This window comes from Heptranchias perlo, chromosome 26 (assembly GCF_035084215.1).
Source record: "Heptranchias perlo isolate sHepPer1 chromosome 26, sHepPer1.hap1, whole genome shotgun sequence".
NCBI classification, from domain to species: Eukaryota; Metazoa; Chordata; class Chondrichthyes; order Hexanchiformes; family Hexanchidae; genus Heptranchias; species Heptranchias perlo.
The window spans coordinates 26,981,026-27,008,368 of NC_090350.1; the positions used below are offsets into that span (position 1 = coordinate 26,981,026).

The window sequence follows — 27,343 nt, forward strand, 5'->3', positions numbered from 1 at the left end:
CATTTTTAGGGTAAATATTACATAAACAATTATTCTTTTTTCCTGGTCTATGAAAATATCCTTTAAACAGTATCTCCACTTTGTCCAATAATGGATGGTTCAGAATATTATACTGGGAAATCTTTAAGGCTCAAATCAGATATAGAACCATCTTCCTTTAATGTCATTGCTACATTGTTAGGGCTTCATCAGATATTTCTCAGTTCTCAGCATCAAAGATCACTCCCATTAACGTGCTTTCGTTCCTTATGAACCAGAGTATACAAAATATCAACTACTGTAGTGTTACTCAGGGATAATCAGAAGCTCTGGTCATTGAACTGACATGATTCTTTTCTAATCTTCAGCTTGTGGAAGAATAAACATTTCCAGTCTGATACTTAAGCTATAAACTACCTTCACTTTTAATAAACCTAATTTGTAAACAGTAGCACAAAATTAACAGATTTCATTTGATTCCAGAATGTTTACCTTCCACCTCACGTGCAAAATAATACAACACTTTGCAATTTTCCTAGTAATACTTGAACCATTCTCCGTAACACAGAACTCGTACGTGTGGTTTCATTTAACCACAGAGTTTCTAATCTCTAGTTCTTCAGAACCCATCAAGATAAAGAGCTGTGGCAGGCTGCCAATAAGATATCTCACTGACTGGGCCTAAAGCTGTCAATCAACACCTTCCACATAGGGACATCTTTTGGACCATCTGTTGTAAGAAATATTGCTACTCCATAGGAGTTCTCAGGCATCTGGACTCTCAATCCACATCCTTCAGACAAAATTCATCTGGCCTGAGCTATACAATAAATGCTAGACAAGAATCAAATTTCACATGTTATTAAGACCTTTCTTTACCATTAATTCTTTTCAGGATAAAACAAGCAGTCTGTATGAAGTGCTTTAAAATTAAAATGTCTTTGCATATGAAAAGTGTATGTCTCTGAATGGTTCCCCACAATGGCAGGTTCCAGGCACCCATAAGGAATTTAAATTTTACTCTCAACCCAGAGAAATTAGGCCTGCAGTAAAATTTAAAAGTGCCTTTATGACTTGAAATGTGACAGAACTCCCCGTCATAACTTAGTCCGCTGTTACATTAGGGTTTCTTTGGTTTTCTTAAACCCTAGATATTTTTGGCTTCTGTGTTCGTCTACTCTAGGCTCCCCACCGCCCAAAGAGTGCATTTTCATTTGCCCTGATATATAGGAAAATTTGTCATGTGCTAGCGAATGAACAGAGTACCCTTAATTTATTTAAGTTTTATACTATGCTTTCATACGATCCTCGTCACAGAATAGCATGACACTAGACTTTGACTTAGATTTTAAATGCCAAATGTATTGAACAGTAAGGAACAAGCAAATAGTAGCAGTAACAAGAAATTATTTTAGTGAGCTTAGCTAGTTCCTCGCCTCGTGGAAAATAGGTTGTAACTGTTGTGTTCAACTATTAATTTTTTTTTTTCTTTTCTCCTTGTCTAAAGAAGCTATCTGGCCTAATTATCTCTCTCTGAAGGCTCCAAACATACTCTTTAATTTGAAAAAGATAGGCTAAAAACACCATCAAAAAATGACCAAGACTCAGTGAATTTAAATAACTATCAGTTTAATTCAAAAAGAGCCATCAAAAATATTTGAATAAATCACACAAGAGGTTTGAATTTGAATTAAATGGCTTAGCTCCTCCCTCAGGCACCCACCCAGAAATCACCACTAATTTGGTAACAACTGTATATAAAGAAGAGTTGGAACATTCTTCTGTGAATGAAAAATTAAAGACGTTCATGCCAAGCTATATCTTAGACAAAAATACTCCATTTCTGTCACATCCTTATCCCGCAAGGCCTGAAAGATATATGCCAGAATTTATTCAAATGTTTTTTAGTTAACTTATGAAATGTTATAATGTACTCAAAGCAGAATTCTATACATCCACAGTACAAGATTTAGGATCCAATTATACATCACATTGTGGCAAAGTTGAAAGCATACAACTCCAATATTTATAAAGAAACTCAAATGAATTGTGTGTATCTCAAATGCAGGGGGCTTGGTGGCATAGCATAATTAAGTCCCAATGCAGGGAATGTAAGATCACCTAATTTAATCATACTAGATAGAAATGGATGAAAAAACTCTTTTGGCCTATCTCAGCTCATTCATTCAAGAACCTACAGTCCCTCCTTCATAGCATTCAACGGTTTCTTAAATGAGGTTTTTATTCCACATATCTATTCCATATGAAGAACTTATCAGTCCTAAATTTGCCTCTCTCTACTTTGAAACTGCATCCCTTATTTTACTGTAATGGTATAGCCTGAAGTAATGCTCTGCATTTACCTATTCCAGACCCCTTATTATCTAAAGTATCTATATGAAGACTCCTCTTATTTCCTTCCCTTTGAGGCTCAATCACTCAAGCTTTTCCAATCTTTCTTCATAACTCAGTCTTCTGACAATATCTCGCATTTATATAGCACCTTTAAACATAGCAAAATGTCCCAAGACATAGCTTGGTTGGGGGGTGGGGGGGGGGGGGTGGGGGGAGGAGGAGGAAAAAGAGGGGGAGAGTAGGAGGGGGGCAAAGTGGAGAGGAAGCCTTATGGCCTTTCCCCACAGGCATCAGAGGTGACACGAGGAAACATTTTTTTCACAGTGAGTTGTAATGATTTGGAATGCATTGCCTGAAAGGGTGGTGGAAGCAGATTCAATAGTAACTTTCAAAAGGGAATTAGATAAATATTTGAAGGGAAAAAAATTACAGGGTTATGGGGAAAGAGCAGGGGAATGGGACTAATTGGATAGTTCTTTCAAAGAGCTGGCACAGGCATGATGGGCCGAATGGCCTCCTCCTGGGCTGTACATACTGTAACATGATACTATCACCTCAAGGACTTGAGTGTGTCTTTGTTTGTGCCACCAGGAGACATTACTGTAATTTGACCAGAGCACTGCAATTTTAGCATAACACTCTTGACATTTACTCTACTCAGTTGGCCTACAGTCCAGCAGTTTCTTATGTTGATTGTTGCTCCTAAAAGGCTTAACAGGTCCAGTTTATTGACATCCACATAGCTTTTGCAATTTCACCCTCATCCTCTTCTCCTTCAGAAGATGAAATAAACACCAAAGCAAATTGTATGTAACCTATTGCAAGGAGTCAAGTTTGATAAGTGGAACATTTTTCATTCCAGACTATATGTTCATGTAAAACTTTTGTTATAAATGTCAAGGTGATAAAATGATATCCTTATCCAATAATAAAGCAACTTAATTTTTTATTGAAATGTATAGTTTTGATGGCTTAAAAACTAGTTTGTCGTGTTTGTGCATTTTTATTGTAATTTTGTTTTGTAAATATTTGCAAGTCCTTGGATCAAAAAGGAAGTATTAACAGTCCATCAGCCACATGTATTCTTCCTAGTCTGTGTTGCATTTCACTTTATGTCCCTTTAAGAAACTTTTAATAAAAGGCATAATTTCCAATATGAAAGAAATTTATATAATGTTTACATCTTAAAATAGTACAAACCATGCAGTTTTGTATATTTATTAGTTATTAAATTACACATTTCAAATGTTACATCTCCTGTACAGTGTAATGCTGCACTTCCACTGCTCTTTCATTGCGATTTGAATCAGGGTTCCAGCTTTGGAGCCAGTCTAGGAGGAATTCACATCACTACTTGTGCAGAATTATAATCACTAGCTTCATTTTCACCCTCAAAAGTGAATTGGTTTAGCTTCTGATCAACTCTAGTAGAGACAGAATCTATAATAAACAAACAAGATGGCTAAAAGTAGATTCCTAACTAAAACCAGTGCTGAAAATCAGTGTTAATGGGGCATAAGACAGTGACAACCAGTGCAACAGCTTCTCTATGAATTTGTAATTAGAGTAAATTTCAAAATATGGTTTCAATAATCTATGTAGATGTATAAAGTTTAGAAAATTCTGCAAGCTGCAACGAAGCAGCACAAATACCATATTGTATCAGTTTTTGTTACCAAGTCTCAGCCACATTTGATTCACTGACCCGGCACACACTCAATATTATATTATATTAAGTGAAAGTGGTAGATATGTATTTTTTTTTAAAGTAATAATTTCAAAAAGACCTTTTTTTCTTCCATCAGGCAAAAACTGGATAGCCAAGTGCTACCGAAAAGAATGAAATGTGTAGAGTGAAAAAGATCAACCTAGATTTATTTCTTGGAATTATAGCCAGATTTCACTTCCTCCTCCTCCTCGAGAAGCTAGAATGTGTTTTTCTTTATTACCCAGTTTTCCATTCATCTTTCAATGTCATAATTGTCATGGCTTACCTACCATTACCACGCAGAAATAAATATGCACATTTTCCAGATCACTAAATATCAGAATCTAACACTTTCACATGTCTATAGCCAAGTTAAGTGTTGGATAATGAGAGCCAGAGTTAGAAAAAACAGGACATATTAGGACATCAGTGCTATATTCTAATGTGGACTGAAAATGACACCTGTAAAAGTAGGTACCAGACCAGGAACAGTTAAAGCAAACAAACAAAAACTACAAATAAATTAATTACATCATGGACCCAACTCAACTCTCAGCAAAATATTGCAGCATTTTTTGGGACTCCTACAGTGCAAAGTAAAAAAATGATCCTGTGCAATTCTAGTCCTGGAGATTGGTGAAATGTTAAAATCTGAACACACAAAGCATATTTTGTCTTCTGTTGAAAGCTCTTTTGTATCTACCACAGCCTCTCCAGTGGTAAGCACAAAATAATAGGCTTTCCAGCATCAGACTATAGATCGCAGCATTTGCCCACAATGATTTCACTGAGGCCCCAAGTACTGTTCATGACAAGTATCGAATTGCTCCAATTACACAACCCCTTTCGGTGCTGCAGCTCTTTTTACAAAGTGCGCCCTCATGCCATCATCACAATGCCAACAAGACGATATCATGTGTCCCTGATACCAACCTGCTAGAATCAGTCGTCAGGCAGCTACAATGTCTGTTTTTGAAAGGATTTAGAGGAGCCAGTTCCACTGCTTTTACTCTGGAAGCAATTCATAGCACAGTTTCTGTTTCAATAGGACCAACTGTGGAATGTACAGTCCACAAGGTGTTGGGAGGAAAAGATTTACACTGGAATGGAGTCCATACCAAATTCAATCTGACATAAAAGAGTGTAAAAGTAGAATCAGACTATCATGATGTGGGATGTATAGCGTCCTCAATAAGCTCAACAACCATTCTAATAAAAAGAGGAAATCTGCTAATGCTGGAAATAAAAAACAGAAAATGCTGAAAAGCGTGAAGCTTTAACTGGCTTTACCCAAAATGTATGTTAACCAGTCTTTTCTCTTTAGCAGGTCCATCAGCATTTGTAAAGTATTTCCAGCATTTTCTGTTTACCATTTTAATGTAGCTTTCAAGTTTCTCACAATATACTGTAAGCTCCGTACAGCTCTACATAACTACCAACGCAACAAAAATTCCACAAATCCGTGATGTTAGTAATCAGAAACAAAGTCGTATGTTAGTGATATGACTTTTCAGCCAATCTGAGCAGAGGGTCATGCCTATAATAAAATATTGGGGGGGGGGGGGGGGAAGACCTTGTACACATTAACATTGCATTCTTAAACAGTAACCAGCGTGATTTCTGTCAGGAAAACAGATGTAGGAACCAAATCGTTTCTTTTTTTGAAGACCCCAAATGGATATTTGTAATCCACAGAAATACAGATAATTACAAAACAGTAAAGAAAAACACAAACTCTTGAATATGACCTCCTCAAAGAAGTGGAAGAGCATCGAGCACAGGAACTTCATTGCCATATTCAGTTTAAGGAGTCTCTCTAGATTAATTCCATGACTAATAAATCGTTTTCCATTCCCGCTCTTTAAAAGTCAAATTTTTGCCAATAAAATAAAATAACTTCACAATGCAACAATCTACAGTATTGACAGAATATCTTACTCTTCTTACTGTCCAGTAAAATACTGCACTATGAAATGCTATTCTTCGCCTGCTGGGAGATTTTCTTCAATCCTTTTAATGAATTTCATTCTGATTTCTGTTACATTGTCACCCTTGAGTGTGTCCTGGACAAATTTCACATCGATCGCCATTTGAACCTGACAGTGCAGAAACAGTTAGTTAGAGAGAGAATACACAGTAGTGTTGATTCTACTACTGACAGAGGTCAGAACTGTTTTTCTTTTCAACTCAAGGTCAATTAACCTCACGCCACCTCACGTTTTGAACATTACAACATTAAATTTACGAGATCAAGCCTCCATCTGCACTTTAGCCGAGTTGTATATATTTGAACAATATGTACAATCTTTAAAAAAAATTTTACAATTGCCTTTAATTTAGGATTAAACATTATGGTATACTTTTTTGCCACTGAAAAATATATGAGTACACTGTTCCCAAAATGGCATATGTAAGTTTTATGGTTTTTCAATTTATGTTGTAGATGTGAGCTATAAGCCAGATAAATTGCTTTCATGACTCTGGAACAGTTCCTACAGATTGGAGGGTGGCAAATGTAACCCCACTATTTAAAAAAGGAGGGAGAAAAAAAAAAAGGGAATTACAGACCAGTTAGCCTAACATCAGTAGTGGGGAAAATACTATAGTCTATTATAAAAGATGCGATAACAGAACACTTGGAGGGCATTAAGGAATTGGACAAAGTCAGCACGGGTTTATGAAAGGGAAATCATACTTAACAAATCTACTGGAGTTTTTTGAGGATGTAACTAGTAGAATAAATAGGGAAGAACCAGTGGATGTGGTGTATTTGGATTTTCAGAAGGCTTTTGATAAGGTCCCACACAAGAGGTTAGTGTGCAAAATTAAAGCACATGGCATTGGGGGGAATATACTGGCATGGATTGAGAATTGGTTGACAGACAGGAAACAGAGAGTAGGAATAAACAGGTCTTTTTCCAGGTGGCAGGCAGTGACTAGTGGGGTACCACAGGGATCAGTGCTTGGACCCCAGCTATTCACAATATATATCAATGATTTGGATGAGGGAACTAAATGTAACATTTCCAAGTTTGCAGACGACACAAAGCTGGGGTGGAATGTGAGCTGTGAGGAGGATACAAAGAGGCTCCAATGTGATTTAGACAAGTTGGGCGAGTGGGCAAGAACATGGCAGATGCAGTATAACGTGGACAAATGTGAGGTTATCCACTTTGGTTGTAAAAACAGAAAGGCAGATTATCTGAATGATGATAGAATGGAAAAAGGGGAGGTGCAACGAGACCTGGGTATCCTTGTACACCAGTCGGTGAAAGCAAGCATTCAGGTGCAGCAAGCAGTTAGGAAGGCGAATGGTATGTTGGCCTTCATTGCAAGAGGATTTAAGTAGAGGAGCAGGGATGTCATACTGCAGTTATACAGGGCCTTGGTGAGACCACATCCGGAGTATCGTGTGCGGTTTTGGTCTCCTTATCTGAGGTAGGATGTCCTTGACATGGAGGGAGTGCAACGAAGGTTTACCAGACTGATTCCTGGGATGGCAGGGCTGACATATGAGGAGAGATTGGATCGACTAGGCCTATATTCACCAGAGTTTAGAAGAATGAGAGGTGATCTCATTGGAACATATAAAATTCTAACACGACTAGACAGACTAGATGCAGGGAGATTGTTCCCGATGGCTGGGGAGTCTAGAACCAGGGGTCACGGTCTCAGGATATGGAGTATGCCATTTAGAACCGAGATGAGAAATTTCTTCACTCAGAGGGTGGTGAACCTGTGGAATTCTCTACCACAGAAGGGAATGGAGGCCAAGTCATTAGATGTATTCAAGAAGGAGATAGATATATTTCTTACTGCTAAAGGGATATGGAGAAAAAGCGGGAACAGGGTACTGAGTTAGACGATCAGCCATGATCATTTTGAATGGCGAAGCAGGCCCGAAGGGCCAAATGGCCTACTCTTGCTCCTATTTTCTATGTTTCTATGAGGGAAATTACCAAAGAATCAATTGCAATATCTTTTTTTAACCAGACAAGTGATTTGGAATAAACAGTGAAAAATTTAAAGATGGTTGTGATTCAAGGTTATTTGATATCACAGGAAAATATAACCACTTGCAAGTAAACACTCCAGTCAAGGGTTACACAATGTGCGGTATAAACAAAGTGAACCTGTACTGGGCATTGAAGAAACAGATATGCTTTCTCGTGGGCTAAATCAGGTAGCCACATGCCAAATTCACTTCTACAAAAGGATCAACAACTTGTATTCATATAGTGCCTTTAACATAGAAAAACATCCAAGGCATTTCACAGAGGAGTAATGAGACAAAAATGGATATCAAAGTAAAGGAAATATTAGTAGGGGTGACCAAAGAGGTAGGTTTTAAAGATGGTCTCAAAAGAGGATAAGGAGGGGATTGGGGAGGGAATTAAAGAGCATGGGGCCAAGTCAGCTGTAGGTACAGCTGCCATTGGTGGGCCAAAAGGTGGGTGGAAGAATGCACAAAAGGTCAAAGTCAGAGCAGGTTTTGGGGCTGTAGGAGGTTAAAGTGATCAGGAGGAGCAAGGCCATAAAGAGAGTTAAGCAGAAGGATGAGAATTTTAAATTGGAAGTGTTGCAGGTTGGACAGCCAATGTGGGTCAGAAAGTGAGCAGGACTTAGTGTGAGATAGGATACAGGCAGCAGAGTTTTGGATGAACTGAAGTTTACAGAGGGTAGAGGAGGAGGGGCCAGTCAGAAGTGCATTGGAATAGTTGCATCTGGAGGTGACAAAGGCATAAGGAGGGTTTCAACAGGAGATGGGCTGAGGTAGGGGCAGAGGAGGGGAATGTTATGGAGGTGGAAGTTGTCTTTGTGATGGAGAGACTATGAAGTTGGAAGGTCAGCTGGAGGTCGAATGGGATGGGGAGATTGTGAACAATCTGATTCAGCCTGAGACAATGGAAGAGGAGGGTATGGAAATGGTGGCAATGGTAAGAAGTTTGTGGCAGGGGCCGAAGAAAATGGCTTTAGTTTTCCCAATGTTTAAGTGGACAAAATTGTTGCTCATCCACAACTTGATATTGGACACACAGTCTGACAACAGAGGGAGTAGAGGAGCTGAGAGAGATGGTGGCAGTAGAGCTTGGTGTTGTTGGCATACATGTGGAAACTGATCTCATGCCTGTGGATGATGTTGCTAAAGGGCAGCATGAGGGGGCCAAGGATAGATCCTAGGAAACTCCAGAAGTAAAGCTGCAGGGGAGGGAAAAGAGAAGCCACTGCTGGAGATGCTGGACAGCAGAGGAAAGGTGTTGCAGGAGGACAGTGTGGTCAATTGTGTTAAAGGCTGCAAAGAGGGCGAGAAGGACCAGGAGGAAAAAATGCACCACAGTCACAGATGTCACTTGTGACTTTGGTTTGGACCGTTTTAGTGTTATGGCAGGGGCAGAAATCTGGAGAGATTCAAACGGAGTTGTGGGAAATATAGGCACAGATTTAGGAGACGAATGCACATTCAAGAACTCTGGAGAAGAAAGGGAGATTAGAGGTGAGGCAGTAGTTTGCAAGGACAGATGGTCGAGGGCAGATTTTTTGAGGGGGATTATGACAGTAGTTATATAAGGGAGGGCACAGTACCTGAAGAAAGGGGACTACTTACAATGTCAGCATTAAGGGCAGGAAGAGAAGTTGGGTAATCAACAAGTTAGTGGGAATGGGGTTCAAGGGGGCAGGAGGTGGGTTCATGGATCAGATGAGTTTGAAGGGGGCATGAAGGGAGACAGAAGCAACTGAATGGATGGTCTCAATCTTAGTGAGAAAGAAGTCCACAAACTCCTCGCGCTTGATGTTGAGGCGAGGGTGGAGGGGGGTTTAGGGAGGCGGTTGGTAGTGGAGAAAAGCAGCCAGGGGTTATCTTTGCGTTGCAGGTTGGTCTTGGTGTAGTGTGAGATTTAGGCAGAGGACAGCAAGGCCTGATAGCGCTTGACGTCGTCCAGCCAGATCTGGAGGTGGATGAATCATTACACTCGATCCAGAAGCAATGTTTGGATGTCATCCAAAACATGGAGAATGAGCTTGTTTACAAGATTGCTACATTTGCTTACTTATAGGGAACATTTGCTTTTGTATCAAAAGTGCTGTCTACCAGTGGTCAATTGAATTTTTACAGTTAAAAATGTATGGGCTTTTAAATATAGGTATTTCTAAAAAAAATGTCTGCATTGTTTACACAGTGCATTACGGTCTCAATTTCTAAAACTGAGGTACAGTGAAGCGTATCTAAATCATATGGTTAAGGATCAAACATAATGCACCGTCAACTCTAAGAATGTTAAGCTGTCAATCTTGGCTCAGTGGTAGCAATCTTGCTTTGATAAGGTGCCACATAAAAGGTTGTTACAGAAGGTAAGGGCTCATGAGGTTGGGGGAACTATATTAGTAAGGATAGAGGATTGGCTAAAGGACAGAAAACAGAAAGTAGGAATAAACGGGTCACTCTCAGGTTGGCAGGCTGTAACTCGTGCGGTGCTGTAAGGATCGGTGTTTGGGCCTCAGCTATTTACAATCTTTATTAATGACTTAACTGAAGGGACCGAGTGTAATTTATCCAAGTTTGCTGATGATACAAAGCCACGTGGCAAAGCAAGCTGTGAGGAGGACACAAGGAGTCTGCAAAGGGACATAGACAGGTTAAATGAGTGGGCAAGAAGGTGGCAGATGAAGTACAATGTGGGGAAATGTGAAGTTATTCAATTTGGTAGAAAGAATAGAAAAACAGAATATTGTTTAAATGGTGAGAAACTATTAAATGTTGGGTGTCCTCGTACAAGAAACACAAAAAGTTAGTATGCAGGTACAGCAGGCAATTAGGAAAGCAAGTGGCATGTTGGCCTTTATTGCAAGGGGTTTGGAGTACAAGAGTAAAGAAGTCCTACTACAATCGTACAGGGCTTTAGTGAGACCTCACCTGGAATACTGCGTTCAGTTTTGGTCTCCTTACCTAAGGAAGGATATACTTGCCTTGGAGGCGGTGCAACTAAGGTTCACTAGAATAATTCCTGGGATGAGAGGGTCGTCCTATGAGGTGAGGTTGAGTAGAATGGGCCTATACTCTCTGGAGTTCAGAAGAATGAGAGGTTATCTCATTGAAACATATAAGATTAGGAGGGGGCTTGACAGGGTATTGGGGATCAGGCAGGAAAGTGGAATTGAGGTCGAAGATCAGCCATGATCTGATTGAATGGCGGAGCAGGCTCGAGGGGCCGTATGGCCTACTCCTGCTCCTATTTCTTATGTTCTTGCCTGAGTCAGAAGGCTATGGCTTCAAGCTGCATTAATTTGACACTTTGTTGCATGCAGTACTGAGGGAGTGCTGCACAGTTGGAAGTGCCGTCTTACGATGAGATGTTAAACCGAAGCCCCGTCTTCTCCCTCAAGTGGCCATAAAAGATCCCATGGTACTATTCAAAGAACATCAGGAAAGTTCACCTGGTCCTGGCCAATATTTATCTCTCAAACAACATTACTAAAATGATTATCTGGCCACTTATCTGTTGGCTGTTTATAAGACCTTGCTGCGTGCAAATTGACTGCTGCTCTTCCCTACTTTATGATGTGACTACACTTCAAAAGTACTTCACTGACATCTCATTTGTAAGACAGCACTTCCAACAGTGCAGCACTCCCTCAGTGCTTCAATGAAGTGTCAAATTAGTGCGGCTACCACTGAGACAAGATTGACAGCTTAACATTTTCAGAGTTGACAGTGCATTATGTTTGATCCTTAACCAAATGATTTAGATACGCTTCACTGTACGTCAGTTTTAGAAATTGAGACTGTAATGCACTGTGTAAACAATGCAGACTTTTTTTTAGAAACACCTATATTAAAACCCTATACACAGTTGACTTTGGGGCACTATATAAATGCAAGTTCTTTCTTTAACCTATACATCAAGTTAAGGCTCAGGCATAGTTCTACTACCTGAATTGACATTCAAATCAGTTCAAATCCATGACCAACGCAGATTTAGCTAGATCAACATTAAAATGTTTAATTGTCAACGCATGAGTATATCACAATCCTCACCATTTCCAATGCGCCTCTCAGCACTCCACAGAGGAGATTAGAGTAGATCAAACTGGAGTGGTTGTCAGGCAATTCCACAAAGTCCACAAGTGGATTATTTTCCAGAATCAATGAAAATTCATCTCCAGCTGGGCTCCAATTGGTCACACTGGGAGTTATACCCAGATACATTTTAAATGCAACCTGTTTATAAAAAATAAATATTGTAAAAAAAAATGCAAAGCAACAGATTCCATTCAACTATCTGACAACTTTTAAAAAAGTTTTTACAAGGGCAGTTAACAGAAAACCAGAGAAATGAGTAACCTTCATAGTAATCTCATTGCCTTGGCAGTTGTTGCCATGAAAATAAACCTGGAACTCAAACATAATTGGCCCATGCAGGAATACTGGCAACTGATTGAGCTTCGTAGAACCCCTCATCTTCTGTGAATCAATTTTAAAACATCTTTATCCATGTCAGTAACCATGTAATAGATTGTTTCAGATAAATGCCTAGTTAATAAATCACAAGGCTTGAATCAAACCTACATTACAACACATTGCAATATAGAAATCCAACCTGAAAATCACCATTTTGATAATCCAATTATTATAGTAAGAAAAATAATACCTGTGGTTATTGCATCATTGTGTTTGCTATTAGGGAAAAGCAAATTCTATCCAAGGCATGGAATGATGTGAAGTTATAATGTTGAAACAGTGCCATTGATCATTGGACTACTATCTTCATGATAGCTCATGTACTAGCATTTAAACCACATATAATATATACTGTCTGTAACAGCATGATTCTGGAGCAGTTTTGTTTTTCCAAGTTCTATTAACTACTGCCTAACTTCTAACAGTTTTGTTAATTTCAAGCTACTGGCATTGATGACAAATTGTACCACCTCTGAGTCTGTCCTAACATCCATCTGTTTGGGGCACTGAATCCCCTCATTGATCTGCTATAAGCGGAAATACTTCAGTGCATGTGATAGCAAGAGGGGTTTTGATAAGTAGGAGCAAGAAAACACTGAAACTTTCTCAAAATGACTCATTGAGAAGTACTTTAAACCTTGCATTGAAATAGCAGCCTCTAGAAAATAAACAATTCTAATCTGCCATGTGGAAAGTACTTTGGGAGAATCAGAGTAGGAGCAGTTGGCTCCATGAAAGACAATGAATTAAAGGGAATGAATAAAATGCCTTCCTCTCAATATTAACTACTGCCTGACTTAGAACAGTTTTGTTCATTTCAAGCTACTTGCTTAATTTACCTTTGCAATAACATCTGCAGTTTCACGGAAATCATGACATCTTCCAACATTAGAACGAGCCAAAAAATCTTCTATCAGTCTAACACCGATGTTGTACCCCCTGTGTTAAAACACAAGATAAATCAATACTGTTTATTTAGCAGGAAAAAATTGCAGGAAAAAAAAAAGTCATGTATATACTCTCTTCAAACTTGTGTATAGACTTTCTAACAGCCCTTGTAAACCAGAGAAATACATACCATAAGCAAAATGTATTGCAAACTTTTATCAACAGAGCTTTGTCCTACTCAGATGTTGCTACTAATTACAGAACCTGTTTTTTCCCCTGCAGACAGCATGGGGTGCACTGTATTTTGAAAGTGGTCATAGAACACATACTGACTGTCAGCCCTTGAATGCCATGGGACACAAAACAATTTATATGTTGCTGTTGCAGCATTACAATGCTGACTCCACACCCTTTCATACAGTTTTGTATTTAACTGAAACTCTTCTCCAAAACTCAAAATGCAGGGCTCCTGCTAATTTTGGAAAAGAATGGCGTACTCAATATAAGTAATTTAATCCATCTGGCCAATAGATTGTGGATGCACAATCAGACCCTCTATTTCCAAGTTTCTGCCAGGAAGTGTAATATGGCTGCAAATCACCTTAAGATCACTTATGACCTTTATGTAATGTTAGATGTTCAATCCTAGATGTTGATATCGGCATAAATGCAGCACCACTCAGTGCAGCATTTAAGGTTGGCTGGTCCTGTGGAAAAACAATTAAGTACAAGGCTTCTATTTTTTTACAAAAATGTTCTTTAATGTGTCAAATAGAAGCCTAACTACTGAGAGGGGGAGGGTGGAACAAAATTATTGGGTAATTAGACTAGTGTTCCCCAAAATAATTGGCAAAAGAACCAGGGGGAAAGATGGGGACATTTTTTTTACGCAGCAAGTTGTTACGATCTGAAAAGCGCTGCCTGAAAGGGTGGTGGGAACAGATTCGATAGTAACTTTCAAATGGGAATTGGATATATACTTGAAAAGGAAAAATTTGCAGGGCTATGGGTAAAGAGCAGGGGAGTGGGACTATTTGGATAGCTGTTTCAAAGAGCTGGCACAGGCATGATGAGTCGAAAGTCCTCCATCTGTGCTGTATGATTATTTGACTCTATGATTCGATCAATAAATATTGTGAAGGTAGGGTATTTAGAATAAACAAAACCTATGTTATATGAAAATTGTTTTGTTTAAATGAACTGAATGCAGAGTTCCTTTTTCTCCCCCCTTTCCTATACAATCTTCGATCTTTTAAAATCTAAGTTTAGTGTAATTTGATCACTACTTCCCAATTTACCTCATTTTCTCTTTTACTCTCTTCAAACTTGTTTTGTACTATGGACCTTGAACTTTCAACTTGGTTACTCAATCAAAAAATAAAATATAGTGCTGCTGGGATCCAAATATTTAATTTTTGGTAACGTAAAACCATCAGCCCCCTGCCACTAACCCCAAATCCCTCACCAATTTGAACTACTCTCGCCTGGAGTCAGCTTTTTCATATTAAAACAGTCTGAAAGAGAGAGTAAAAGTCTACTTTCTTTTTAAAAAGCTGTACAAGTGCCAATATGTTGAATGTACAAATTTTTTTTAAAAAAAAGAATTTCCTCTACTGCTTCAAATAAATATTAACATTATATGAAGAACAAATGTACAGGTGAGTTAAAACCACTTAATAGGAACAATGCAAGGTGAGGGGAGGGGGTCAGGGATCATACTTTTCACTACATGGTGACAATTTTTCCTGATTGGTGAAACTGCCTACTATACAACAAAAAAGACCTTTACTCACCAATAGAATTTTATACAGCATAACCTCCTTAGCCACACTCCATTTATCCACCAGAACTTTCATGGGACAAAACTGTATGAGATAGCACCCCATTGCAGAGTCTCCTAATACCAACTTCATTCTGACAAAGTAATCTCCCAGCCCAAGAAAGGTTAAACTCAGTTTACGTCACTTGTATTGTACTGATTTTCATTCCCATGCTTAGGTTATTTCTAGAACACACGTGCAAGACCACCATTTAGGTACTCTTGATTACCTGCCAATTTCTATTATCGATTGAGGGAGGGCGGAGTTCCATTGTACCTCCAAATGCATCCCAGATGCAATTCTGAGGTATCAGATTCAAAAAGCTGTACTGACAAAATTCACCTGTATATGCTGTCTTGTGTCTACATGATTTAAAAGGTGCTTTTTTGTACTAAATTATATCAACATTGAGTAAACAGACATTAATATAGACTGAAGCTATCAACAAACTGAAGTGCTACAGGAAGGATATCCTACACTTCAGGGATATGGGATACAATATTTATCCAAGTGGAACTGACTGCATATCTTAACAGCAGAGAAGTTATGCCAAGTGAGGTCGGTGAGTTGCAGATATAATCTTAATGCACTGTTGGCTATGGAGCTTACTACTTAGTGAAAATCTAAATGCTGAAAATTCTTGTGACATTATGGAATGCTTGGAATATTATTCTACATAATCTATTGTTAATCATTAAGAAATTCAATGCTTAATTTTTACTGTTCTCTGTAATTCTGCAAGTAATGACACAAAGATGGGCAGCATTGTAAGCAGTGTAGATGGAAGCATAAAATTAGAGAGAGATATTAATAGATTAAGTGAATGAAATCCATTTGCCACAGTTTTGCCCAATGTAGTCAAGTATGAGGTCATCCACTTTGGACCTAAATAGGATAGATCAGAGTACTTTCCAAATGGTAAAAAGCTTGAAACAGTGGAGGTCCAAGGAGACTTAGGGGTCCATGTACAAAGATCATTAAAATGTCATGGGCAGGTACAGAAAATAATCAAAAAGGCTAATGGAATGCTGGCCTTTATATCTAGAGGACTAGAATACAAGGGGGTAGAAGTTATGCTACAGCTATACAAAGCCCAAATTAAATCACACCTGGAGTACTGTGTTCAGTTCTGGGCACCACACCTTAGGAAGGATATATTGGCCTGGGGGGGGGGGGGGGGGGGGGGGAGTGCAGCGTAGATTTACTAGAACGATACCTGGACTCCTAGGGTTAAATTGCGAGGGGAGACTACACAATCTAGGGTTATATTCCCTGGAATTTAGAAGAAGATTAAGGGGTGATTTGATCGAAGTTTTCAAGATATGAAAGTGATAGAGTAGATAGAGAGAAACTATTTCTGCTGGTTGGGGAGTCTAGGACTAGGGGACATAGCCTAAAAATTAAAAGCCAGGACTTTCAGGAGTGAAGTTAGGAAACACTTCTACACGCAAAGGGTGGTAGAAGTTTGGAACCCGCTTCCACAAACTGCAGTTGATGCTAGCTCAATTGTTAATTTTTAATCTGAGATTGATAGATTTTGTTAACCAAAGGGATATGGGGCTACGGCAGGATTATGGAGTTAGGTCACAGATCAGCCATGATCTCACTGAATGGCAGAACAGGCTCGAGGGTCTATATGGCCTACTCCTGTTCCTATGTTCCCAAGTATGCTCTACAGAACAGTAATTCTGAAAAGTAATAAAGTCAAACTGCTTTCATGTGCAGCAGATTTTCCACTGGGTTGCAAATTCTATGTTAATCTAATTCTAACAAGCACGTGCTTGCTTGTGTTATCACCAATGATGGAAAAAGTTTAGAGTAGCAGATAATGCATTTACATCGGAAAGGGACAGATTAAAGTAAACCTGACAAGTACAATAAGAACTGTTGGCCCATTGTACAATAACTGAAGTTTTTAAATGTACTTACATTTTATCCAACTGCTTATTGACATCTTCATCGTTTTCATAATCTTTACACAGTTGCGTAACCAGAGCTCCATAGGTCAGAGTGAAGAGCTCTGAGTTCTGTTGAGGAAGTCAGAGAAGTTTAGCTAAACATTCAGAAACTCCAAAAAACTGTATCATCAACAAATCTTACCTCCCAAAAAAATATAAATTTGTTTGTTAACAAAAGTGACTGTTAGGCAATTATCTAACATATAATAACATTGATTGCATTATTTGTCAACAGACAGCTGCCGATTATTCCTTGACCAACCACAACATCATATATCAACTACAAGGAACACACTGTGCACAGCTGTCATGTCTTAGCCAACAAAATAAATGGACAGAAAGTGGTGGTGGTTGGGGGGGGGGGGGGGGGGGGGGGGGTGGAACAATAAACCTCACAAAATATAAAGTACACACTCAAAACATGTAATTTTAATTTCTAGTCTCCTTTTTGGATTAGTCTTCTGATCCAAGATATCACCTGATGCCTTCAATTTGATCATTGCCTTGTAATATTAGTTAATGCACTGCAATAGGTGAGGTCAAACAAGTTAGTTCTTTTGTTTGACATGTGCATTCAACAGGTGCTTATACTATTAATTACTAGTTGAGCATCACAACTGAGCCTTGCTAACAACTTGCATGCATCAGAACATTGCCACAAAGCTGCATAAACCCCTGCATATGCATTCAAGTGTAATGCCAAGTAATCAAATACAAAAACCACACATACAATGCTCATGTTCTGATGTTTGCATATGCACTAAAATATAACTGTAGTTTTTCATCTTTTGATTAATTCATCCTACTTTTCACTGGAGTCACTGCCCATTGAACCTCTTATTTCCATGCAGTCTGCTTAGTCCCTAAATTCAACAGACCAGTTCTATATGTGCAACTTTCATATATATCAAGTCAGAACCACACACAACTTTAGACTGTATTGTTAATACATTAATTATATGTTCAATATTAGCCAAATGTACCAGCCAAAGTCAATAAGCTGGACATCTCCCCACCAAATATTTGTTTTCAGGCTCTTCAACCTTTGTCTGTTAAAATTTGCATTTATATAACGCATTTAACATACAAGACATCACTCCAATACAGTTACACTTACAGAAAAATAAGAACAGGAACAAAGCCATGAAAGAAGGAGACAAAGATCTCAAATTGGATGCACTGAGGGACAGAGAGCCAGTGTAGGTCAGCGGTAATGGGCAAGTGGGACAGGACGCGGGCAGCTGTGTGTTTTGGCAAGTTTAAGTCTATGGAGAGTGGATGATGGAAGGTCATCAAGGAGAGCATTGGAGTAATCAAGATGGAGGGGTCAAAAGAATGAATAAGGGATTCAGCAGCATTCTGAGGTAGGGGCAAAGGTGGGCAATGTTGTGGAGACACAGAATGATCCAATTTTTAAAAAGTAGTTACCCATAGTAACGGCTACTTTGAAATTTGATGCTCAAGTAGCTTTTCAGCAAAATAAGAATCCATTAATGTTATTCCTGATTGCTACATTGCTCTAGTGTACTTGAGATAACACATTACTATTTAAAACTCTATTTTATATACATTTCATGGGAATGAACGTTGATGTGAAGTCAGAAGATAATGCTGCTTTATAACAATAGGAGTGTTATCAACAAATTGTGACAGGGAAAGTGTTACAGGAAGCAAATTTAATAATATACTATTTTTATTTTTTTTAAAGTGTAAGAGGGGCAGAAGGAAATTCATATCCCTACATTAGTTAATAAAATGACCAAGCTGGCAAATTTGACTTAAACTAGTGTTTATTACTTTTATTTTCTCTCCTCTAAATAGTCAGTGATGAAAAATCTTATCATAGTTGGAAATCTGAGTAACTCTGTAGGTTCATTTTTTAAATCCATTTACTTCTTATCTAATAAACACTGATGCACACCAAAACTAAAGACAAATCAAATGATTAGTACAAATCAGTAACAGGACTGCCACAATATCAATGTGATCACCATTTTATTTCAGTGTTTGTTCATAAATCTCCCATTGCTGAGTATTTCAACTGATCTGATCTAATATGTTTGCTAAACCAATGAGATCATAGAATAGGTCACTGTTCTAAATTTGTCTTTGTTGCTGCGTTATTTAATGAACTCAAGTCACTGTGTTTTAAATGATCATTACAAACTGCTGAGCATATGATCAGTACCTTCCAGCAAGCAGAACCTTGGTGCAGCATTACAGCTGATCTTTCATTTTTCCCTCCAATTTTCTGCCCCTTCCCTCCTATGGTACAGTTTCTGCAGTGCTAGTCACCCTTCAGTACGTCACCCTCCAGTACTTCACCCAAAATGGCCATTATTTCTAAGTGAGCTTCGACAATAAGTGTTGGCAGGCTATTTAATCATGGGTTATCACAGGGGATCCCGATCCAATCCTCACCAAACATTCACACACATTACACTTCCATGCAGGAGCTGAATGGCAATCAGGAGTGGGAAACCTGCCCAATATTTCCCTCTCTAGCCCATGGGCACTCAAGCCAATTGTAGTGCCCAACTGCTGACATTAACTATCTCAGCACAAACCAGGAATCAAACATAGGGCCTTCCTGGTTCAACTAGCTCAGCTATTAACTAGATAAACTCAGTGAGCCTTTGGGGGAGGCCTAGAGCCAGATTTGCATTCCCTCTAATTTTCTTCCCCCCTCACATGCAAAAAAGCATGGTGTGAAAAGTCCATTAATTCTCACCCTATCTATAAGATTTTGCAACCTGGTAACCCATCCTCTCCAACTACTAGTAATTCTAGTGGGAGGCAATAAAACAGAAAACAAAGAACTGTGGTGAATTTTAGAAAAACTCTGGGAAATTTGTCCCCAACTGCCCAAAACAATCAAGCAAGCTCCAAGAAATCATTGTTAATCATGCTACATCACTAGATATAAACTAATGCACATTCCTCTTCCCTCTTAAACCCCACTCCCATGTTCCAATGGCTTTAGGATTATAGGACTTCATCGAATAGAAAATAATCATCTCTATCCATCAGGCCTCTTCTGAAGTTGCAAACTCACGCAGTTCCACGGGTGCTGGCTGCCCTCCTGTACCTCATCTAAGTGGCCATTCTTCATGTGCAAAATGTTGGCAGCCTATATAACAAGGGAGGGAGGGAAGGAAGGAAGGAAGGAAGGAAGGGGAGGAGGAGATCAGTCAAGCCTGATCCTATCCTTTCCTAAGGTTTCTGCAAATAAACACACACATCCATTCCAGCAGGACAGTGATCGGGAATGTGCAATCTAATGATTTTTCCCACTCCTTAGACCAGAAATGTTCTTTCCTTAATACCACAGATATGATCCTCATCCTAAAGGTTTAGTGCAGCAATTTCAATTAAAATGAACCAAACCCATTTCCTTATTTCACACAACACTTCAAATAAAAGTTGCAATCACCTATAAAACAGTCATGATTGTTTCCATTATTTGCTGAACTATGTGACTGTTTTATAGAAGATTAAAACTTTTATGTGAGGTGTTGTTATGTGAAATAAGGGAATGGGTTTGGTTAATTTTAATTGAAATTGCTGCATTGAACCTTTATTATGAGAAACATATCTGATATTAAGGAAAGACCATTTCTGGTCTAAGGAGTGGGAGTGGGAGTGGGAAAAATCATTAGAGTACACATTCCCGATCACTGTCCTGCTGAAAAACATGATTGTTTCCATTATTTGCTGAACTATATGTTTTGAATTCAGATTACAAATTTCACTTTACTTTCCATTTAATAATCTAAAGAAAAACCCTAACTTTCACAGGAATAACCATGAAGCAAATCAGAAAGCAAAATGAAAACATACATTGTCAAAGAGATTAGTATTCCTAACACCTACCATGAGATGCAGAGATGCAGAAGGTGAAATGAATGGCAAATACCAGTACTACAGAATGAGTGCGTTAGGCAGAGGAGACAGGAAAAAGACAGAATCAAGATTTAGTGACATCACACACAAAGCAAAATTTGTAAACAATGAAGTACACATCAAAATTACCTAGATAAAATATAACAGAAAACATCCCAAGATCTTGCAGTCCTGCACACAGCAAACTACCACCAAACTGGGTAATTCGATAGTTTTTATCCCAAAATATTGGGAATTCAGTACTGAATGCTCAATGATGGATATTTGGAGAAGTTTAATCAATTTTACCGGGATGATAACCTCAGTAAAACATATTCTGATTTCATTTTTAAAATCCTGCTTGAATGGACAATGCTGGTAGAAAATAACCTGAACCTTAGCATGCTGATACAAACATTATGCTAACATACTTTAACCTGTGCTGATATTTTTTTTCCTTTCTGCAGCTTATCCTTAACAAGAGAAAATCAACAGGCATTTACACCTTTTGGTAGTGGTAATTTAGTGCTGAATGGGCAGGGCGACAAATATTGGATAAACACAATACCACATAAGCAGTAGTAACTCATAGGACTTGAATATTTTGCTTTGATTAATTTCTGCCACAGAAAAACAATTCGAAGTGAAACCAATGCTGAAAATTCAAGACGTCAAACAACAAAACCATTACAAAAATGGGTGTATACCATGGCATTATGCAAGAAATACATAGGACAATTGTCCAAGTTATCAAATGGCACCGATAACCAACCGATAGTCCACTATGACCCAAACCTGAGATTCCAAATAAGCCAATCATTGTTTGAGGAAATAGGAAGCTGGAAGATTCTCAAAATAAAATTGAGGAGTTACTTGTGTTGCTCATGCCATCTGGTTAAAAACTACCACTGGCATTGTTTCCTGCCCACACAGTCAGAGATAGGTGTGTGACATGGAATCACAGATATGGGAAGAAAATACATCAAAAATTGTGATAGTAATCTGGTTGCATCTACGGCTGTGAGGTCACATAGTCAGGCTGCATGCGACAACCTGGTAGTTCTTTTTTAAAAAATGTTTTCATCATGCATTTAGACAGAAATATGATTTTAGCAGTGAAGTTACCATATTATTATTTCACTTTTTTGTATGCCACATGCAACTGCCAGCCATGTTGGGCTGACAAATTGCTTGCCAGCACCTTGGCCTCTTTCAATTCTCTGAATCTTCCTGGAAAGGTAGGCCTAAAATAACTGCTCACCAACTGCCCCTGCTATTTGTTATAAGCCTGCTGGCCTCTACATAATGCTCCTCATCACGGTGCAACTAAGCTTGGGAACTTGCTGTATGGGTAACTGTTCCATAGAATCAATATTATTAGCAATTCTGATGCTAACAAATACAGTCTTCATTACAAATTTCTTAAAACTGCATTATTTTTGCTGCACTGTTACTCATTTACTGCTTAAAAATGCAAGATATGGAGATGCCGGTCATGGGCTGGGGTTGACAATTGTAAACAATTTTACATCACCAAGTTATAGTCCAACGATTTTATTTGAAATTTACAAGCTTTCGGAGGCTTCCTCCTTCCTCAGGTAAATGTCAGGAACCTACGCATTTATAAATCACAGAACAATACATGGTGATATAATACTCGGCATCACCACCAGCATCGACCAAGCTTCCCCTGGTACCACGGTTGCAACCACAGGGAAGTCTATCGTCAATTTGTCCGACCACACCCTTCAACCAGACGAAATCGAAGTTCTCAGCCGAGGGCTCAATTTCTGCCCCACTACCAAAATGGACCCCACTAGTCTCGCGGCGGACACAGAGGAATTCATCAGGAGAATGAGGCTCCGGGAATTCTACCACAAACCCCAAGATTTCAGCAGCGAACCCAATGAGACAATCAATGATCCGGAACAGCAGACAGAGGGATCCGCGGTACAGCAACCGAAGAGGAAAGAGTCAAACTGGACTCCTCCGGAGGGTCACTGCCCTCAGCTTGACATGTATGCCCAAGCTGTCAGGAAATGAGTCAATGCCAGATTCATCAGGCGCACTCAGAAGATAGTCCAGAATGTCACCCGAGCACAACGCAACGCCATCAACGCTCTCAAGACCAACCGCAACATCGTCATCAAACCAGCGGACAAAGGAGGAGCCATCGTCATACAGAACAGAACGGACTATTGCAAAGAAGCATACCGACAACTGGACAACCAGGAACACTACAGACGGTTACCCGCAGATCCGACCAAAGAACACACCCACCAGCTCAACAAACTGATCAAGACCTTCGATACAGACCTTCAAAGCATCCTACGCACTCTCGTCCCACGTACTCCCCGCGTGGGAGACTTCTACTGCCTCCCAAAGATACACAAAGCCAACACACCCGGACGTCCTATCGTATCAGGCAACGGAACCCTGTGTGAGAACCTCTCTGGATACATCAAGGGCATCCTGAAATCCATCGTACAGGGAACCCCCAGCTTCTGTCACGACACTACAGACTTCCTACAAAAACTCAGTACCCACGGACCAGTTGAACCAGGAACACTTCTCACCACGATGGACGTCTCGGCACTCTACACCAGTATCCCCCACGATGACGGCATCGCTGCGACAGCATCAATACTCAACACCAACAACAGCCAATCTCCAGACGCCATCCTACAACTCATCCGCTTCATCCTGGATCACAATGTCTTCACCTTCGATAACCAGTTCTTTACCCAAACACACGGAACAGCCATGGGGACCAAATTCGCACCCCAATACGCCAACATTTTCATGCACAAGTTCGAGCAGGACTTCTTCACTGCACAGGACCTCCAACCAACGCTATACACCAGATACATCGACGACATTTTCTTTCTATGGACCCACGGCGAAGAATCACTAAAGAGACTACACGATAACATCAACAAGTTCCATCCCACCATCAAGCTCACCATGGACTGCTCCTCAGAATCAGTTTCTTTCTTGGACACACGAATCTCCATCAAAGATGGGCACCTCAGCACCTCACTCTACCGCAAGCCCACGGACAACCTCACGATGCTCCACTTTTCCAGCTTCCACCCTAACCACATCAAAGAGGCCATCCCCTATGGACAGGCCCTGCGAATACACAGGGTCTGCTCAGACGAGGAGGAACACGATGGACACCTACAGACGTTAAAAGACGCCCTAGTAAGAACGGGATATGACGCTCGACTCATCGATCGACAGTTCCGACGGGCCACAGCGAAAAATCGCGTAGACCTCCTCAGAAGACTAACACGGGACGCAACCAACAGAGTACCCTTCGTCGTCCAGTACTTCTCCGGAGCGGAGAAACTACGCCATGTTCTCCGCAGCCTTCAACATGTCATCAATGACGACGAACACCTCGCTATGGCCATCCCCACACCTCCACTACTCGCCTTTAAACAGCCACCCAACCTCAAACAGACTATCGTTCGCAGCAAATTACCCAGCGTTCAGGAGAACAGCGTCCACGACACCACACAACCCTGCCACGGTAACCTCTGCAAGATATGCCAAATCATCGACACAGATACCACCATCACACGAGAGGACACCACCCACCAGGTGCATGGGTCATACTCCTGTGACTTAGCCAACGTTGTCTACCTCATACGTTGCAGGAAAGGATGCCCCAGAGCATGGTACATTGGCGAGACCATGCAGACGCTGCGACAACGGATGAACGGACACCGCGCAACAATCGCCAGACAGGAGGGTTCCCTCCCTGTCGGGGAACACTTCAGCAGTCAGGGACATTCAGCCACCGACCTTCGGGTAAGCGTACTCCAAGGCGGCCTTCGAGACACACGACAACGCAAAATCGTCGAGCAGAAATTGATAGCCAAGTTCCGCACCCATGAGGACGGCCTCAACCGGGATGTTGGGTTCATGTCACGCTACACGTAACCCCACCAGCGAACAATAGCTATCTGTTTTTAATATAACGGGTCATTTGCTGGCTTTCTCTGCCTTCCGGATGTTTCTGCCTCTCTCTCTCTGTTTTTTTTTTCTGTTTGTTTTTTTTGTTGACTGTATATTCCTGGGCTCTGTAGGTAACACCTCTCTGAACACTGTGATTGCCTTGGCAACAGGCAGTTGCAAAGACTATCTGTAATCACCAAGTATTGTTCTGTGATTTATAAATGCGTAGGCTTCGAGGAGTTCCTGACATTTACCGGAGGAAGGAGGAAGCCTCCGAAAGCTTGTAAATTTCAAATAAAATCGTTGGACTATAACTTGGTGTTGTAAAATTGTTTACAAAAATTTAAAAATACAAGGACACAGTGGAATCAGTCCATAATATTGATGATTAAGATGAACTTTAAAAAAAAACAGGTGACAAGATAATATTTAAGGAAGCATTAGTCTATTAACAGATGACCACTATAAACAAGTGATAGTTTGATAAATTTACTACTGAAACTACAGGCAATCTAATCTCCAGTTAGTCCCAGTAATAAATCTGGATAAAATTTATTCTACATTTTATGCTTAAAACAAGTGCATAAAATTTGACAGTTTAAGCATTTTTATCTACAAGCATAGCCATCAGGCTCTTAGTATGTACAAAGTGGACTGGTTTCTTCTCATACTACTGACATCACTATCCAAATCAATGACATACAGTGGTATCAGAATGTTTGCCACTATTATGTAAATAAGGGCAACTGAATTTGGATAGCTGTCAGTTGTCACCCAACTCCTCCTCTGTACACTACAGTCCAAAAGGACAGAAAAACTGTTACCCTTATGAAAAAGTATAATATTGTATTCAAAATAGAATTTTTCATGGATTTTAGATGGGATTTAATACATTTATGAACATTATATAAATTCAAAATAAAAAGCTGTTTATTCCTCTATTTAATTTTATTAAAAATCCAAATTAAATTCTTACAGCTTGATGGACAAATTGCCTTCTCTTTCCAATGCTTTGTGGTGTATTTTCTATCTTACTCTAAATCCCAAACATTGCAGTGGGGATGCTGATCATCAGCCATTAAATTTACAAACACAATGCAAATGAGATACACTCAATTTGACGTGCTTAACATGCAACACCATCTTTACAAATAAACATGTAAAATGAACAGAATTAACAGAACATATAAAGTGTTTATGGGAAAATGAAGATGGTGGCTAAGTATGCACAGAGCTTCAAGACTGGATTGAGCAAATAATTTGGTGGAAAGGTCAGAAATACCAATTGGATCACATTTGCAGTTTACATCAGTATGTTACCACAACACAACTGATTACTATATTTTCTCCAGTTATATGCATTGGGATTTAAATTCAAATAAAGATGCATTATATTTGAAATGCTTTAATATCAATGGAAAATTTGTCAACAAAATTGATTACCATTTCACACCAGATACTTTTGGCTCTGCTATTTGATAACCAACGGGAGGCTTTTCTGTCTAATAGTCTAAATCACCATCATGGCTTGATATTACTCAACATATTATTGTAGGCGATAGCCCCAAGTAACAAGAAAATTAGGTTGTTAAAATGTAGCCAATTAAGTACCCTAGCCCAGTTTTCAGAATATTATCCCAAATTAACGTATTATATCAGTGATCCAATTCTTAGGAGAGGTCTGGGCCCTGGATTATTAGCACTAGAAGATAATCATACTCACTCCAACCTGTACGGCTCACAAGTTGTCTTTTAAACTTGTAAAATTACAATCATACAGCACGCCACCAGCACAATATCTTGTATATTTAATCACTTCAAATTGTACAATACTTAGGCTAAGAGTAACAAAAATTAAGCACTGAATTCAGAAGAGTGCAGAGCTGTCAATCGGGGGAGTTACGATCAGGATGAGTGAGACTGCAAACTCACTGCGCTGTGTATATTTTTAGGAGTGAAGCACATCAAAGCAGGCCAAGCATTTAAACAAAATGGGCGCGTCTCACTGCACATCAGAAGAGTCTGCAAGTACCAGAATGTGAAGGTCCTGTCTCGTCCATTGGCAAACCCACTGAGCTTAGGTCAGCAGCTCGACCATAAACTAGGCCTGTAGGCCTAAGCACAGACCCAGCACTGACCCATTAAACACCGCAACCATTCGTTTTCCTTCCGGCCTCAGTAACCGCAGAATTTCTATGCCAGGAATTACCATTTTCTTGCTCTCTGTGCCTCGGTTCGCCTGGCGAGACATTTTCGTACAGCTTGAGAGCGTCCAGCCGGCTCTTCGCTTCTTATCACAAAAAAAATCTCCTTACCGTAAGGAACACGGAGC

General features: G+C 39.6%; 1 protein-coding gene across 1 annotated transcript; it reads right to left on the reverse strand.

The window, feature by feature from the left end:
• Positions 1-1,591: 1,591 nt before the first annotated feature.
• trappc3 (trafficking protein particle complex subunit 3) lies at positions 1,592-27,343 on the reverse strand. Its single transcript, XM_068006597.1, has 5 exons — positions 27,221-27,343; positions 17,138-17,235; positions 13,340-13,439; positions 12,078-12,260; positions 1,592-6,138 (listed from the first exon to the last, which is right to left on the reverse strand). The coding sequence occupies exons 1-5, from the start codon at positions 27,260-27,262 to the stop codon at positions 6,019-6,021; spliced, it is 543 nt and encodes a 180-aa protein (XP_067862698.1). The 5' UTR covers positions 27,263-27,343; the 3' UTR covers positions 1,592-6,018.

What these genes read in the sequence shown, in the direction of transcription:
- trappc3 (XM_068006597.1), bottom strand. Translation starts at nt 27,262, where the DNA reads ATGTCTCGCCAGGCGAACCGAGGCACAGAGAGCAAGAAAATG. An exon ending in CTGCAGATGTTATTGCAAAG is followed by an intron (nt 12,261 to 13,339) that starts GTAAATTAAGCA and finishes TTTTATAAACAG; the next exon opens with GTTGCATTTAAAATGTATCT. An exon ending in TGAGAGGCGCATTGGAAATG is followed by an intron (nt 6,139 to 12,077) that starts GTGAGGATTGTG and finishes CTGCACTGTCAG; the next exon opens with GTTCAAATGGCGATCGATGT.